At 41.8% G+C, this 17,206-nt stretch overlaps 1 protein-coding gene across 4 annotated transcripts in view; it reads right to left on the bottom strand.

Moving 5' to 3' along the window:
• Positions 1-16,404, bottom strand: part of CNGA3 (cyclic nucleotide gated channel subunit alpha 3) — a 31,788-nt gene extending 15,384 nt beyond the window's left edge. Inside the window, exons 1-5 of one of the 4 annotated variants that reach the window (XM_054627917.2) lie at positions 14,789-16,404; positions 7,023-7,063; positions 5,632-5,763; positions 2,023-2,139; positions 386-565 (exon numbers count right to left, since the gene is read on the bottom strand). In XM_054627917.2, coding sequence (XP_054483892.2) covers positions 386-565; positions 2,023-2,139; positions 5,632-5,732 — 398 coding nt within the window. In that variant the 5' untranslated portion in view covers positions 5,733-5,763; positions 7,023-7,063; positions 14,789-16,404. Of the gene's footprint in view, positions 1-385; positions 566-630; positions 669-2,022; positions 2,140-5,631; positions 5,764-7,022; positions 7,064-14,788 lie in introns of those variants that run through there. The other 3 variants (XM_077173451.1, XM_054627918.2, XM_077173453.1) reach the window with 3 other exon arrangements.
• Positions 16,405-17,206: the final 802 nt, after the last annotated feature.

Genomic DNA, 17,206 nt, shown 5'->3' with positions numbered 1-17,206 from the left:
TGCAGATAATGCACATTAAGATCCTGAAAAGCCAAAAGTAGAAACATCCTAGATTCTTGAGATAGAAATTGCATTCTCCTCAGTAGAAAGCAGTTTAGCAACATCAAGTTGCGTATGATAAAATTCCAGTTCTGAGAAATCACTCTGCCTGAAGCAGCATGATCAAAATCCTTCAATTCAAGATCTTGGTCACAGCGTGCTTGAGGAAGAAAATCTGTTGAAAGTGCAATACTTTAGTTATCTGAAGATTCCTGGGCAGCATTAGATACTCTGTTCATCTCCCACGCTAAGCTCCTTACTCTCTTCTTAAAATACAACTTACATCCTAATTACCAAGAAAACATGATAACCTCAGCTGTCTTCAAGTACAAACATGTCTTCTTACCTGTTGGCTCCCCCGGGCCGCTCCCGGGCACCCAGGAAGGAGCGGATGTTGCTCTGCCTGGTGGACACCTCCACGAGCTCTGGGCCCCGGATCCGCTCCAGGAAAGAGTCAGGCCTTTGGTCCTCGTGGTGCGAGCGCCTTGTGGCCCATGACCTCACGGATAACACAAACCGTGACAGCCTGCACGGAACACACACACACAATGGACTGAACCAGACAGAAACATGAGGTGGCTTAAAACATACCCACAAACACCAGCCAGGATTCTTCTCCACATCTCCACCTGTGATGAAATTAAAATTGATGGAGTAACTGTATGAACTTGGCACAATTTCATAGATCACCTTCTGCACTGGATCAGGAAAATACCTCACACATCAGTTCTTATTCTACTGTATCCCCACTACAGGAGCAGTAGAATATTCTTGCTGAGTGAGGGCCTTTGCATCTCAAAGTGAGATGTCAGTAAAGTCCATCAGATGCAGTTGTCTTAGATCCTTGAGAATTTCCATTCAAGACTCATGTTGTGTTACCCTAATATTTAAATTGCTAGGCATTCATGTTTACATTACACCACAGACTTCCCTGTATATTCAGAGCATACATAACTGTAGCTACACACACATCATTCAATCTATCCTGAAAAAGGGTAAAGAAATTAAAACCAAAGATTAAAAAGGAAGCTCTCTGTATGAATTTATATATTCATGTGCATTATGTTTACACAAAACAAACAACTATAATCTTTTCTCATCTAAACTCAACTTCTTGCAGACTTTGTAATCTACATCTGGTGGTGTCATTACCTGAAAACCAAGCAGGAAATGTTAAGTTTACTCTCCACTATCCAAAATGATGAAGTGTGAATAATACTCTTTAAATTACCCTAGATTTACAGTAATTTTTTTCTTTGCTCTTTGAAATACACTGTGCTTAAAGTGACTGTGGTCTGTGTTATGTGGAACAATGGTATCTGAAGGCAGAGCCCTGCTGCCTCAGACACAAAGCAGACACAACAAAGTTTTGAAGCTCCACTTCAGGTTTATATTTAAGTCCCAGTAATACAAACAACTTAAGACAATGGTCAGCTTCAACCTTGCTGACTAGGGCTCCAAATCCATTATAAACATAACTGGATTCTAAAAACTGAGGGAAATTCTTGCACTCAAAACACAAAGACTCCCTGTCTCCTCCCTTTCCAGAGCCATCTACAAAAAGGAGACAACCATTATGTTTCATTTGATAGGGAACAAACAATGCATCAGCTATCAGAACCAAACACACATTTATTTTAAAGTCTGGCCTCACAACTCCATGCATTTCCCCAGCATTCAATGTATTTTCAGATACAGTTATGTAAAAATAATGTATTCTTTTATATTTGAAAAATTTCTTTGGGCTTATTCAGCCTCTCTCAGATTCTAAGACTTTTATTAGCAATAAGTAAGTGATGAATCAAGGTCAAATGCAACTTCTGTTACTTCTTACAGACATTCTTCAGCTGGACTCCATCCACTTTCTTTGGATGTACTTACTTCTTTCTTTGACTCCAAATTGTGACCAGTCTCTTCCAGCAAATCTAACTTAATATTTGAAATTCTATTAGTTAGTTAACATTCTATTAGTTAGTATGTTACCTTGCCATTGCTCCCCTGCCAGTGAAGGAGCTTGCCTGGGACTCAGGCACATGTCCTCCCTCCACAGAAATGACTCCCTGCAGCTCTGCAGATGCATCCTCATGAAGTGAATGGGCTCTGCAAAAACAAATTTATTTTTTTTTAAGGAATTCCATGCAGACCTTCCCCCATCTGGTTCTCTCCACCACTGCATCAGGAAACAGTCCAGCACATTGTCCTCGCCCTAGCATATATTTGACAACCTTATTGCTAAGCCTGTGCTCCTGTGCTCCTATTCTTCTGGAGCCATCCAATATGAACTGAAGTCAGAGGAGGCTCTGCCATACATTCCAGCAAGCTCAGAAACTAAAGACTTATTAGCACTTAAAAAATTAGCATTTGGGAGAAAAAAAAGATTAAATTTTAGCCTCATCTTTCAGAAACAGAGTTTTGAAATTGATTTCACTGGAAGCTGAACCTTATGAGGGTTCACTCCAGATTTTTTTATAGTACTCCTTGGTTTTCTCAGTGTTTTTCAGTCTTCAGTATTCACTTTTACAAGACTTTTTTACGTCAATTAAGAATCACTTTCTTCCCCCTTTGTAATGGAAACAAGAACTCTCACATGGGTCTGTTAATCTGTATTGCCAGGAAAACACTGACAAAAATGATACTTGCAGCATCTTCATAAGAGCAGCAGCATTGTGAATGCCCACAAAAGGATAATCAACATCTCAATTTTATGTGCACTCACAGCTGAAAAACTAACAAATAAAGAATTAAAACTTATTATTTCTACCCAAAGAACAATGCTAAAATAGATACTGACGGTCCTAGGATTCTCAGCTTGTTAACTGTTTTCTACTTCTCCTCCATTAACAAAACACCATTTAGTATTGAAAAACTTTTATAACCTAATTTATGTTGCCAGTGCTGAGAATACTGTGGTTGCCAAAGTTAATATCCTTCTAAGGGACAATGAACAAACTCATGGAATAGGCATTCATCACAGATTATCAGAACTCTCTTGAGCTGAATGCTGAGAGAATGATAGAGTTTGTCCACCTTTTTTAGTATTTCCTGGAGAAATTTCCTACAGACCTGCTGGAAAAAGGATACTGGACTAGTTAGTGTTTTAGACTGCACTACCACGGCTGCTTTTAAGTATTTTATTCCCGTTTACCGAGTAATATACATTTTATGTGATCTTAGCAATAAATTCTAATATTGTTAATGGCAGTGCCTAAGAAGTATCTAAGTTCCCATCATAGCCAATGGCCATCTCAGGGCTTGATTCAGCTGCTTCAGAATAGAGTCTGGTACAATCTGTAACACCTCAGAATACTTTATTGGACTTCTCCAGAGCATACAGCTACATCCACTAGTGCCAGCTAAATGCTTCAAATACTCTGTAGTATCTCAAATAGCATTAGATGCCTATTTCAGGCAACTAAATACCTCTCATAATCAAGAGAGCCAAAGGAGCCTGAAGAGTTTCTGAGTTTAAGTTGAGCAGTTCCCTGGGTGCTGCTACCATCAGTACTGACCACAACTCCACTCTGGACAGCAGGAATGTAGGCATCTGCTCACATAAAGACACTGAAATCCAGATGTCTACAGGGCACAGCTGAATCCTACTTTCAACTTTAGATAGCAAACCCGTGTCTATAAGCTGATGTGCTGCCTCTCCTATTTGAGCTGTTTCTATACAGAGGCTGGGTTTTAAAAATGGAGATTCATTTGTTATTTTTTGGGGGTTTTTTGATTTTTGTTTTAACAAAATGAACCAACTTTATAACACACTACAGAGTAAGAATATGAGCACATGAATCACTGCAGCATGAACGAGCACAGCATTTTAAAGATCAGTAGCAACTTTCTGTAAACTGTTGCAGTGAATGCTTTTTCTTGGTGACACCTCATTTCACAGCAGAAAAGTGCTTAAGCACATCCTTAGCATTAAGCATAAATTTAACACCCACTGACTTTATTAAGAACTAAGTAATGTGTTTAATTGCTCTGTTGAACTATAGCAAATAGGAGCTGGAGGAAAGCAAAGGCAAAGAAGAAAAGCTGCTACTCTAGCAAATGTTCTTTTCTTCCCAACATCTATAGTTGCATATTTTGATGTAAGATAGAGAAACCTAAAATCCTGGATGGTTTCTATCTTTTGGTACAGACATATTCTAAAGCAAATCTGAATTAGAAAAAAAAATGGTATTATAAAGATATTGTATATACTTAGCAGCACTCATTTCAAAAATCCAGAAATCTTAAATATGAGATCTTTTTTTACAGAGCAAGACTATATCTCCTTACCCATCTATGAAGTCCTGCAATTAATGCTGATAATATCAAACTTTCCTTTAAAAAAATGCCTCTTCAAGACCAACACCATGATGATAAAGTGCAATTCATATTTCAGTCCCTCTATCTGTCAAAGTCATTGCCTCTGAAATTGCAGATGACCGCAGGGATTTAATTCTACATTTAAATCCTTAAAACCCCACTCTCGCATCCCAGCCAGTAATTCCATTCTGTGAGCTGCCAATCACTGACATCCACTACAAATAGGGCATTAAAATAAAGGAAAGGAAGAGGCTCATTTCAATCTGTGTTTTCACTTTTTCTAACACATCACTGTTAATGGAGGGAAAGGGACAGGGCTCTTAAATCTCCCTAAGGAGACCATGGGGTAGTGCAAAAACAGCAAGCAAGCCTTACTGTGCAGAACAAATCAGATCCATTTTCACTACTGTAGGTACATCCCTGTGACAGAAGGTATCATGTAAGCAAAGCAAGAAGAAATAAAGGACCAATTCAAACAGAGCATCCATAGCAGCTGCTAGGGATATGCAATCCAAAAATCACCAAGTGCAAGGAGTCCCATCAGGATTCTGGGTGCTCTAGTCTGGTGTGCATTTGAACAGCAAGAGACAGCCTGGCAAGATCCACATAGAGGAGGTGGTTGGCCATAACAAGCCAAAAGCAGAAAACTTTTTCCAGCCTTAATGGAGACGCTATGGATTATCAGGCATCTTTCCACAGGCCCAGCAGGCTTTGCCCAATCTAGAGGAATGACTGCTACTGTGCAATAGGTAAGTGCAAGCTCCCTGGCATGTTTCAAACAGCCACTTTAAAACTATCAAAACTAGAGAAAGGTGAATGTAAAGAAACTATTACATTTCCTCTGTACAGTGAGACATTCTGAAAATCCAGCACAAAAATGCTGATACTCTTTATACACTACAGATTTTCCCTATTACAGGAATAGGCAATTTGTAGAGGCTGCTTTAAGAAAACCAAATGTTCCCAAGGCTTCTCACTGCATGGTGCTCAAAGGATCTTTTTCTTGACCATATCCTACATACTTTGTTGGAAGCATAGACCCTGTGTGCTACCTGTGTGGTGACTTGAGAAAGAGGTTTCTCTTCAATGAGTTAGTGCAACCTCCTGTGTCTGTCTCTTCTATACTTTTGGATAGATGTTGTCAAGACTGTAAAGTGCACTGGGCCAACAATACCACAACACAATATTCCCATAATTCTAGCTGCCATTCCCAGAGCTACAGGAGTTCCACAAACTATGCAGCAACCTGTTCTCTTGACTGTGATGAAAGGAAAATATTACCTGATATAGCCATTTTCAATCCTTTCGATATCTTCATCAGCAGTTCTGACAGACAGGCTGTGTACACCAGGGTAGGAGTGCCGGGTGTTGATTTTTGCCATTTTGTTTTACATATCAACATCTAAATGACAGCTGAAATGGGGAAGAAAAAATTATGAAGGCTTCAAAAGGAATGCGCTCAGTACTCAAAGAGTTCTTTATTAAAACAGTGGAACAGCAAAAAGCAATTTCAACCATTTGAAGGACGGTCAGTGATATTTACACACACATATGACACGTGTTTCTTGATTTATTTGCAGTAGACAGAAGAAAAAGTATTGTTAGTAAAAGTTCATCATGACCAAAGAAAAAGGGTTACATGACATCATATTCTTTTAGTCTCTGGGCTTTATGGAGTACATACACTCTCATACCTATTATCCATAGTGAAATTGCTTTTAAAACCTCATTAAAACACGGTTAGTAAAAAAGTCAACTAAAAAAAGCCTGGTAATACATGTGCTAGGACAACCTATTCCACTTTACATTGATTTCCCTGTGCTAATTTTATCTATTTTATGATTAAGACTTTTATTCCAAAAATCCATATTAACCAAGCAGATAATTAATGACATTTAGCCCTTAGTTTAATGCAGGCCATGCTATAATTCTATATTATTAAAACTCTGCAGTAAACACACACTAGGGGGTTTTATTACAATGCTTCAAAAGAGTCTCTGTTAAGATATTTAGCAGCTCAAATCCTACAAGTTTTAAAATGTTTGTCTGAATTTCTTTCCAGATTTGATCTTCAATGCCTTTCCAAATTCATATCACATCAACTACTTACAAAATGAGTTTTAAGACTCAAGACAAGTGTCTTACAAATGAAGGACTGAAAGAATTTCAGTGAAAGCTTTGAATTTTTCAACAAGAAAAAAAAACGTTTAGAAACTCCATTCAGGAACCTTTTTTCTTTGAAATATGACTAGAATGAAATTCCCTCAGGATCAATCAATTCCCTCACACTAGGTCGTGTCCATTTTTCGCCTGTAATCCTCTGTGTCACTGACCACACAAGATCGACCTTCAACACCAAATGAAACACAGATCTTTCAGAACCTTTGTGACCTGAATCATTCAGGTTATTACCCATGGTTAGAACATTATGCACCCACTTTCTTGAAAACAACATACCTGACTTACCCTCCACTCAATTCCCAGACAATTAAAGAAAGTAATACACAACTTTAAAAATTATTTAATGTATTTTAAAGTGTTTTTTTTTAATCCAGAAATAATGAAATTACTCTAGAAACAGCCTTGGGCATCACTTCATATTCAAAAATTTTATTAGTACTCCCCATCACTAATTTTGCCTTAATTTAAATCAGTTACTGTCTGTGTCTCACCTTAAACTGAGCCTTGTTCATGCTGATTAACTGAAGTTTAACTGCGGAAAAAAATGGCATTTTTATTACACATTGATATGAAAAAATTCAATTCTTTCAACCCACTCTCAGATTGGAATGTTCACTCAGAAGAATTAACTTCTAAAGTGTAGATAATTTATGTTAAAAAACAAAACTCAGTTTTAAAAGCTTGATAGTGGGAAGAATTATTCATAAGTAACAAAGCATTAACCTTTTTTCTAAAGTTGTAATTTCAAAGTAAATTTAGCACTGAGTGAAGCTCTTGACTAGTTCTGACACTTAACAGTTCCACTTATCAGTTCTGGTGATTCACAATCAGATTGATGTCCACCTACAGCAGTTCTTAAAAACAAGGGTCACCTGGTTTATAAACCTGCTGGTTTGTTGGAGGTTATAAAGTAAGCAACTCTGTTAAAAAAAGTAAAACTGTTAAAACAATAAAAGCATGAGATAGTGAAACCCTTCTGAAGTCTTGGGGTGATGTAGATAATTTGCTGCTAACACCAGGGATTCCCTCACTGATAAGACACATTGCTTATGAAACTGGAGATGAGTGAGCAATGCCTATCTATGTTTCAAATGCTGTAGGTGTGGCACATGGATTTCCAGATGCATTTGTGTATCAGTTCCCAAAAGTTTGGTTAAAAAACATGAAGTACAGCGCTTCTTTACACTTAAAACTGAAATGGCTGAAATTGGATATTACTAATCTGGAATTAAACACTTTTAAAAGATATTGGAATTAGATACTCCAAACCTCCTGAAAGGCTTGAGTATGCCAGTGGAGCACTGAATACAGGAAACCTTATTCAGGCTTTCAAAAGCTATGCCACTAAAAAAAGAAAAAAAAATAATAGCATATGAAGTCAAACACTATATTGAATTAAAAAAACAAGAAGACAGAAAGCAAGAACTGGACTAAATAGTCACCTTCACCACTACAGAAGTTTAATAACAGTATTCCTCAGGGCTCCATAGGAAAACCTGCTGTTAATGATGCTGGTAGAAAGATGAAGTGGTGATACAGTAAGATCTCAGGATGGCAAAAAATTATATAGGCAAGAGAAAAAAAAGGACTGCAGGGAACCTCAGGGTGACCAACATCAACTACAGCAATTTCTCAATTTGATAAGTGATATACAACACAGGCAAATGGAACCCATGAATACAGGTGAAAAGCATGCAAACTACTGCCCTACATGCTTCCAAATTAACCATATGCACTCAGAAAGGGATCCTGAAAGGGTAGTTTTGGATTAAATATTAGGAAGAAATTCTTCACTATGATGGTGTTGAAACACGGGACCATGCTGCCCAGAGAAGCTGTATATTCCCCACCCCTGCAAGTGTCCAAGGCCAGGCTGGATGAGGCTTTGAGCAAACTGGTTTGGGGGAAGAGGAGTTGGAACTACATGGTCCTTATAGTCCCTTCCAACACAAACCAATTTATGAGCTTAGGACACAGGTACAGCTCAGTGAAACAGCGTGCTCACTGCAGGGCAGCCTTGCTGACACAACTGACAGTGTACACATGGAACATGTTAATGACACAAAACCCACCAAAACTGCCCCATGAAACAACAGTGCAGACTTATCTGGAGCACTCCAAGTCCTTCTCTTAATCAGAAAGATAACGCAGAATAACAGCATGGCAAGAATGATTAAAGACCTGGAAAAGGGAGAGAAAGGAAAATGGGGCCTGCTCACCCTAAAAGGTGAAGACTAAAAAGTTACAAAATAAAAACATGTAGGCAAAATTTCAGGTCATTTCAGATCCCTTACCATCATTTCAGCAGTAAAATTCATGTTTAATATACAGTGGGGTCTGAACTCTTATTCTGCCCTATACTGGAGGAAAGGAGGTGAGAAAATTTTCACAGAAATACAACTCTACTACTAAGCAAAAAAATACATTAATATATTTTTGGAAGGAGGTAGGAAGAGTGGATGAAAGTGTGTTACCTGTGCCCAGCTGTGGTAGAGAGAGACTGAACACAGGACAGATACAAATAAACATTGAGGTAATTTGGGTACAGTGAAGGTGCTGAGACCTCCTGAAGCAACGTGGTTTGGCCCATAAAGCCCATAAAGTTCTGACAAATTACTAACTATCTGATGAAGAAGAAATATTTGTTCCTTACAGGCCTCTAAGAACCCTAACGACAAGTGTTTTTAATAGTCTAGGGAGGAGATTGACATTTCAACATTGGATCCAAAATATGGCAAGTAATTAACTAAGGAGCAGCTTAACAGGAGTCAGCCAGCAGGAAAGTCCTGAAGAGTCAGGAGGCTCCACAAACACCTTCTGCAAGGACACAGAGAGACAGCTCCAACCATCTGGGACCCGCAATCCCAAAACTGCCACTAAACACTGGTTCTCACAAGGCAGTTTTAAGAAGTGAGTAGAGCTGTTTCATATTTAAAACCAGGCAGAGTGGTGGGTTGGCCTTGGCTAGCTGCCAGATGCCCACACAACTGCTATTGCACTTCCCCTCCTCAGCAGCCCAGTGGGAGAAAGCTCACCATTGGTCAAGAGGAAAAAACAGGAAGAAAAAAAGACATTGGAAGACCAATTGTCATCACAGGAAAATGGGCTCAAACTGGAGAAAACTCAATTTAGTGCAAATTAAAATGGAGTTGGATGGCAGGAAACAAAGGCAAAACACTCTACCACTCATTTTCCCCAGATTCAACTTTACCCCTCTATTCCCAACTCCTCCAGCTCCTCTACCCTACCCAGCAGCACAGGGGCTGGGAACAGGAGGCTGCAGTCAGTCCCTGTTTCCTCCTTGCCACTCCTTCCTCCTCACACCGTGCCCCTGAGCCAGTCTGGGTCCTTACTGCAGGCTGCAGTCCTGCACAAACTGCTCCACAGGCTGCAGTCCTGCAGGACAAACCTGCTCCACTGCGGGTCCTCCATGGACCACAGTCCTGGTGAGGAGAACCTGCTCCTGCACAGGCTCCTCTTCACTGGCTGCAGTCTGCTTCAGGAATGGCTCCACCAAAGGGTCCTCCACAGGACTTGCAAGGGAATCCTGATCCAGTGCCCACAACACCACCTCTGCTCCTTCTTCTCTGACCTTGCCTTCTGCAGAGATGGTTTTCACCCTTTCTTTTCCCCTCAGTCCCCAACACACTGCCCTTGTGGCATCCCACTCTTCTTTAAGTGCTTTTTCCCTGAAGTGCCACCCTCTTGGCCACAGGAGGGATGAGTTGGAGCTGGCTGGAGCCAGTTGTGTCCAGCACAGGCAGCCCTGGCTGCTGCTCACATCAGCCCCACAGCTCCTGCCAGCCCCTGGCACTGCACCCACCCTGGTACCTGCCTTTTATAAATAACAGCTCCTACTACAGTCTCTGCTCTGAATATTTAATGCTAATAATTACACTGAGGGTAAAACTTGATTACCTAAAGGCTGACAAGTCTTGTAAATCCATGTTAGGCACTTAGAACAGGTATTTAGCTTACAAGTCATTTAACAAAAACATAGATAGACAGACAGACACATTGTCCTCTGAGCCTCAGTCTAGTCACCCAGCAAAATAAAACTTGAATCTCTCCTAACTTGTGAAAGATTGGCATCTTCACCAATGCCCTAAGCAGAATTTTAATATGCTTTCTCACCTAGTCTTTTCTTCCTTGCTACCTATTGGGTAGGACTGAAAGAGATTAATAATCCCACACTCAAGAATATTGCTTTTCAGTGCCTAAATAACTGAGACTGAAACTACAGCTAAACAAGACAGATGTATTATCCTAAAAATGTAACAATTTACATACATGTAATTATTACATACATGATAGCACTCCCTACTTGAAATGTAAATTGTCAGGCTCTTCTACCCTCTTCCTTTTGGATTCAATAGCAACTAAGGTTTTGTGTAAAACTATTTTAAAGACACCCTCTGGTATAAAAGGAGCATTTTTAACAAAGCAGACAGTTGTTTTTACAAGTATGAGTTCAAGTAACATATGAAAATTTTGGATTCACTTAAGTATTTCCTAGTTTTGAATATCAAGTTCTACTTGTCTCTTTAGGGCTGCATCATTAAAGACCTAAAAGTAGAGCTACAAAGGCTGCAGTATCTAAATTTTAGGAGCTCTGCCATCCAGTGAATTTCCTGAAGTAGGAATGCAGAAATGCAGGTGAGCAGGAACATGGCACTAAGAAAGAAGCTACATATGTGAAATGACTGAAACCAAACTGGGATATGGAGAATAACTGGGCTTCTAACTCCAGGCCCAAAGCAGTGGCATCCAATTAACAGCCATAACTCCCCTCTTTCTCAAGTCAATTCACCTGTTTGCAGCAAATGGCACTGTGCTGAGCAGCTGCACCTCAAAAATGAGAAACCTTTTCAAGTCTGCTTCAAAATAAGCAAGGAAAAACCAATTTTCCTCCCTTTTCCAGAGCCTGCTATCAGTAGCTTATGGGCTCCAAATAGCTTTCTTATGGGTTTTCAGCACTCTAGAACACCTATGGCAGCAGCAGTATCTGTTTTCAGCACCATTGCAATCTGGACACAGTCAAGGCCTCTGAGCGGCTTTGTGGCCTGGGTTTCAGACAATGCATTTTGCACCCTCTCAGCAGGAAAAAAAACCCCATCACACAGGCATACACTTTAATATTACAAATTATAACAAATTTAGGAAGTTGATAGCTATCCACTAAGCCATCAAAGTGAGCTCTGCAGATTGTCAAATATCTGTGAAGGATCTTTAAATCACTGTAGTCTCCCTCTCAAGAGCACTGAGAGTTCATATTTGGGCTACTCTAGCAGTCCCCTTTTGGGGTAGAATATGTCAACCCAACCTAACTTAATCCAAAATTGTTAACCAACCAAGAATTAATACACCTGATACAAAATAAATGTAGTTGTTCATCAAGTAATAATGACAGATCAAGCTATTTATACCACCACTTAGTATTCTTAATGCTTATTTGTTTAGAGTAAAAGAACTACAGAAAGAAAATATGGCAGAATTCAAAAAAGAGCTTTTCAAGGTGAAATATGTATCACCGCCACAAAGTAAAAGATGACTTTACATATGATTTTGTAATGCATCCTGTGTGTTTGTGTAGTTGTTAAAACACTGTTGTTCTTGAAGCTTTCAGCATTTTATTGCTGTAGAAGCAGTGATAAGCTGTATAGGATCACTAACATCATTTTAGTTAAGACACGTTCCAAATCCTCACACAGCCTCTCAGGTTCAACCCTGATAAGTCTTTGGGATTTATTCTGGGATTTGACCTCCACCTACATGATCCTTGTTATATCACTTGCTAATAGTTGTGGCTCAGCTGTGCATTATGTATCTTGTGTGTGTTCTGTGTGACAGGCTGCAGCTCCAGTGATGCAACCACTAACAGCAACAAATGGACATCAAACACTGGACACTGGAACTTCTAAATGACGACATGTGTGGAAGACAAGGCACAACCTTTTCTTCAAGGATTTGGAGGTTTGCAAATTCACCTGCACACTGGACTCTGGCACACTCATCTGGAAATCAGCTTTGTATGAAGGCTATTAGATCAAACTCAGGGAGTTGAAAAAAACAATCAGCAGTACCAACTTACCCTCAAGAATTCATTACAGTTTAAATCAACAATTCTTAAATTCTAGGGCCTCTTTTAAATCAACAATTTTCAAAATTTATTAGTCTCTGCTACATCATATTGCATTTTCTACAGTCTATGAGCACTGAAATCTCCTGAGAATTTATGCACATAATTTATATGCATAGCCCAGCAGCCTCAGGACCAACCAAGGATTTCAAATACTCTACCTTTCACAGGTACTTTAGATGTGCATACACTTCATAAAGCATTGCATTATTCATGTATGTATAATTTATAGTTTTACAATGAAATGCACATGATTACCTTTGATCTATTTGATGGCTGAGTCTCTGGCACCTTTTATAATCAAAATAATCATTCAAACAAACCAAAATAACCAAAATAATCATTCAAACAAACTGAATTATTGGGACTGAGTTTTCCTTCTGTAATTATGAACTATTAGCATTATAGTTCAATTTTCTAAGATTTACTAAAGTTTTCTGCAGACAAATTATTTTTTAGATTGGAAACTTTTCAGGAGAAACTAGCTGTGGATATTGAATTTAATATTGTAAATTAAAACAAAAAATATTTAAAATTACAGCTGACAGCACAAGCAAGTCTCATCATGTCGTTTCTGCTGCCACTATGGTTAACAAGGCCCAGGTGCCCATGTTTCTATACAGCAAATAAGCTCTGTGCAAAGCTTCTGTAGCCACTGCCTAAAATTCACTGGTTCTGCCAATGTCTCCTGTCAATGCATTCATATATCAAGGTAGCTCTTAAAAGCGAACATAGCAGGGGCATGAATACAGCGTGAACACAGCAGGTTTGCAGTCCTGAATGTATAAAATAAATATGTATGTTTGCATACGTGTGAATGTCACCCATTTAAATTCACTCCCTGCTCACTTTATGCAAACCATCGGAGCCATGCCTTTTGCCTGGGGAAGGGAAACACGAGGGGTAGGTACATCGTGTCACGTTTCACAAGCCGTAAGGAGGCATCCTACCGAAGAGGATTTAAGAGATGCTAATGAAAAGAGATGGCAACACTGGAGAAGGCTGCCGGACAACGTGCTGAACCGAAATGACTGAGCTTGGGTGCAAATTGGATGACAAAGGCTGGGATACACAGAAGGCCAAGCTGACACATGCTGATATGGAAGGATGAGGTATAATTTTTTAAAGCTGATATATTCTTCCCTCAAGTCATTCACTACTTGTTTACCATGATTACCCTTGCTGATTCAACATCCCGACAGTCCCATTTTCATTTGCAACATGTATTTTTCTAATCAGATGGTTTTAAAATACACACTCAAAGAAAACAACATGAAAAATACCAGAGGGAAAAAACCAAAGACTGTGCTAACTGAAGATACATAGTTACGCTATTCCAAAATTTCTAACATCTGAAACTGCAGATGTAGTTTTACTCAGTAGTAAAAATGAAAATTACAGATTTTAAATACAACAATCCTTTAACTATTTCCTTTGAATGCAGCAACTACAAATCTGGAAAACAAAATATAGTTCAAACAGGTAGATCAACAGGTACCAACATCATTTCTTCAGAGATCTAAAGTAATGTCCACGTCATTTTCCCTTATCTTCTTTAGGCTTTTCCTCTTGGCAAGTGAGGGGACCTTGCACTACAGAAAGACACTGATTATTACTGCATCTTCTACATTCTTAGGCAGACTATGGCCTGAATTACAGTACAGGATTTTTGCAAGAGATGTCATATTTCTAGAACCAAAGTCAATTTATGGGAAGCACCAGGAATCACTGGAAAATTATTCTCTTTCACTGCTTGTAGTATTTGCCAGCATTTTTTATGCAGGGTTTGATAGCCTCATGCTTAAACCACAGGCACCAGACATTGGAGAAGTGAAGAGACACATGGATCAAGCTAGTAAAATTAAGTGTCAGTCAGCGGGAGTGGAATAAGTCTCCTCAGCTCCATTTCTGTTCAGATTTGTGCCCTGAATCCAATTTAATTGTAAGTACAAAAATCACTGCATCAATTAATCAAATTAACACTTTTCTTTAAAATTAAATAAATAAACAAAGTTTACGTTTCCATTTCAAGCTTTTGAGCTAAAGCTTGAAGTCTGGTGCTGGATGCCACTCTCACAGGCATGACAGAAGGCTTACTGCCTCCTGCTTCACACTCACCTGCCCACGCTCTCCTCCGCAGCATCCGAACTCTGCAGCTCCGTCCGTCCGTCCGTCCGTCTGTCTGTCTGTCGGTCCGCGTGCCTGGATGCGGGGCCCCGGGGCGTTCTCGCTGCGGGCAGCGCTGTCCCTGGCCGGCCCGGACGCGCTCCGGCCGCGCCGGGAGCCGCGCAGGGCAGCGCAGCCCGCCCGGCCCGGCGGGGGCGGCGGGGCAGGGCAGGGCCCGCCGGGCCGCCCCTCTGCGCGGCGCGGGCGGATTACGGCCGCAGCCCGAGCGCCTAAACCCGGCTCACCGGGAAAAGCCGCTCGAAGGGCTTTGCGATCCTGTTAAGTTCTCGGAGAGGATCAAGACGTCAAAGGGGCTCGGCGGCGCCCCGGGCACATTTCGTGCCACGCCGAGGAAAGTTGGGAGCGCGGCGCGGGCAGGGCAGGGCCGGCCCGGGGCCGCTGGCGGAGCGAGGATCCGCAGCCCCGGGCGGCGCGGCGAGGAGCGGCGGGGCCGTGAGGGGCGGCCACACGCCCCTCTGCCCGCGGCAGCCGCTGTGCCCCGGCGGGGCGGAGCCGTGCCGGGCGGGCCCTCACCCCTGCCCGCCGGGGCGGGGGCCGCGGCCCCAGCGCCCCTGGGCCGGGCAGGGTTCGGCTGCCGCCGTCCGCCCCTGCCGCGCCTCAGCCGCCGCGGGCCGCGCTGCAGGGAGAGCCCGTGCGGAGCGGGAGGCAGGAGAGCTCGGGGCCGGCACGGAGAGCCGGGTTCCCCGCCGCCCTCCCGTCGCACACACCGCCCGCGGCTCCCTCATCTGCCGCCGGCGGAGGGGCCGGAGGCAGCGGGGATGCTCAGGAGGGCGGTGGGGACGTGCCGCTGCCGCTCGAAGCGCTTCCCTCTCGGCAGCCGTCGGGGAGTGCATTTCCCAGGGCTCTGGCTCCGCCGTCCCTGCGGGTCCTGCCCGAGGGGAACCGCGGGAGGACGGATGGAACCCCACAGCCGCTCCCAGCGCTGCTGCTGGGGCCGACACCCTCTCCATTGTGAGAGGCGCTTCTCCTCGCCGTACCGATGAATAGGTTTCTTCTTCAACTCTCTGGCCCTCGCTCCCTGACCTCCTTGAGGGTGCTGACCCTCATTTTCCTGTGCTGGAGTTTCCTCAAGGCTTTCACGCTCCCCCAAACTCCATCTGTTTCTGCTTTTCACAGGGTTCAGAAGAGCTGGAAACAAAGAGTGTGTATGATTCATAAAATGTTCATCAGCTGGGAAATGTCAGCAGTAGCCATGTCATTCCTAACTGAAAGGCTGCTGCACTTTGCTGCATGTCAATTGAGCTACACTGAACACAACGGGACATTAGAAAAGCATTCTGAGTGCTCGGGTTATTATCGTGCTTGTCAAGAAGGATGAACCACATCACGCAAAAAGGACTGAGGAGAGGAAAAGACGATGGCTAAAACTGTTAAAACCCCATCAGAAGCTCGAGTTGTTTGTCTCCTATAGCTGTCACACCAGTCTTCAGAGTAACAGGGTTTTTAAGGATTAGAATATAAACCCTAGGCAGAAAAGCAGAAGAAAGAAAGCATTTCAAGAGCATCCTTTATCATGTCCTATCCTGCTGGGCTGACTCCTCAAGAGTTCTCCAGGCAGCATTTTGGAAGCACTGGGACCACAGCTAACCAGCCAGGTGTGCACCAAATGCCAGGCTGCTGTTGTCCCTCCAAAGGCTCAAGCACTGCTTGCACTTCCCAGGTGTTCCATGTAGATCCTTGCAGGGCCTGGCTTCCTCCTTAGACAAGGTTGTACATCTTGCTCTTATGTTCTGGTTGCTACATGAAGGAAGCCTGTGAATGGAAAACAGGAAAAAGCTATGGAGACTTCCAGAAGGTCCCAGATATGGTCATTAAGGGGACCAGGCTGAACCAACAAAAATGAATGAACCAACATCCAGAATGGCATCACTGTCCAAAGTCTATTGGTGAATTCAGTAGTACTGCCGCAAGGGAATTCTGGAGAAAAGACTGTGTTAAAGTTGTAATACATCTTCACAGTACCTCTAAACCAGTTGCCTAGGAATTGAAGATGACAAAACCAAAAAATTCTGTTTTCCTTTTCCATTTTCTGAATTGTTAAGTATAAATTAAAACATGCTTATTCAGGGAGAAAATGTTGCTTCTTTCCAACATATTAATAATTTCCATGAAATTTTCTTTCCAAGTTTAGTTCTTGCTTCATTTGTACAATCATTAAGCCAGTCCCCTGAGAGCCATCAGCAGGTATGTTCAGCCTGCTTACAGCTGCAAGGTACCATCCATCAAAATTATTATGTTCATCAAGGCACTACTGGTGATTTATCTCAGTGGCCTAAAGTTATTGGTCTTAGATAGACACCTCTTTAAAACACAACCATGAATTACCATGCCTAATTTCAACAAAGCATT

The sequence above is a fragment of the Agelaius phoeniceus genome, chromosome 2 (genome assembly GCF_051311805.1).
Source record: "Agelaius phoeniceus isolate bAgePho1 chromosome 2, bAgePho1.hap1, whole genome shotgun sequence".
Taxonomy (NCBI): Eukaryota; Metazoa; Chordata; class Aves; order Passeriformes; family Icteridae; genus Agelaius; species Agelaius phoeniceus.
This window is presented reverse-complemented; position numbering and strand designations above follow the sequence as displayed.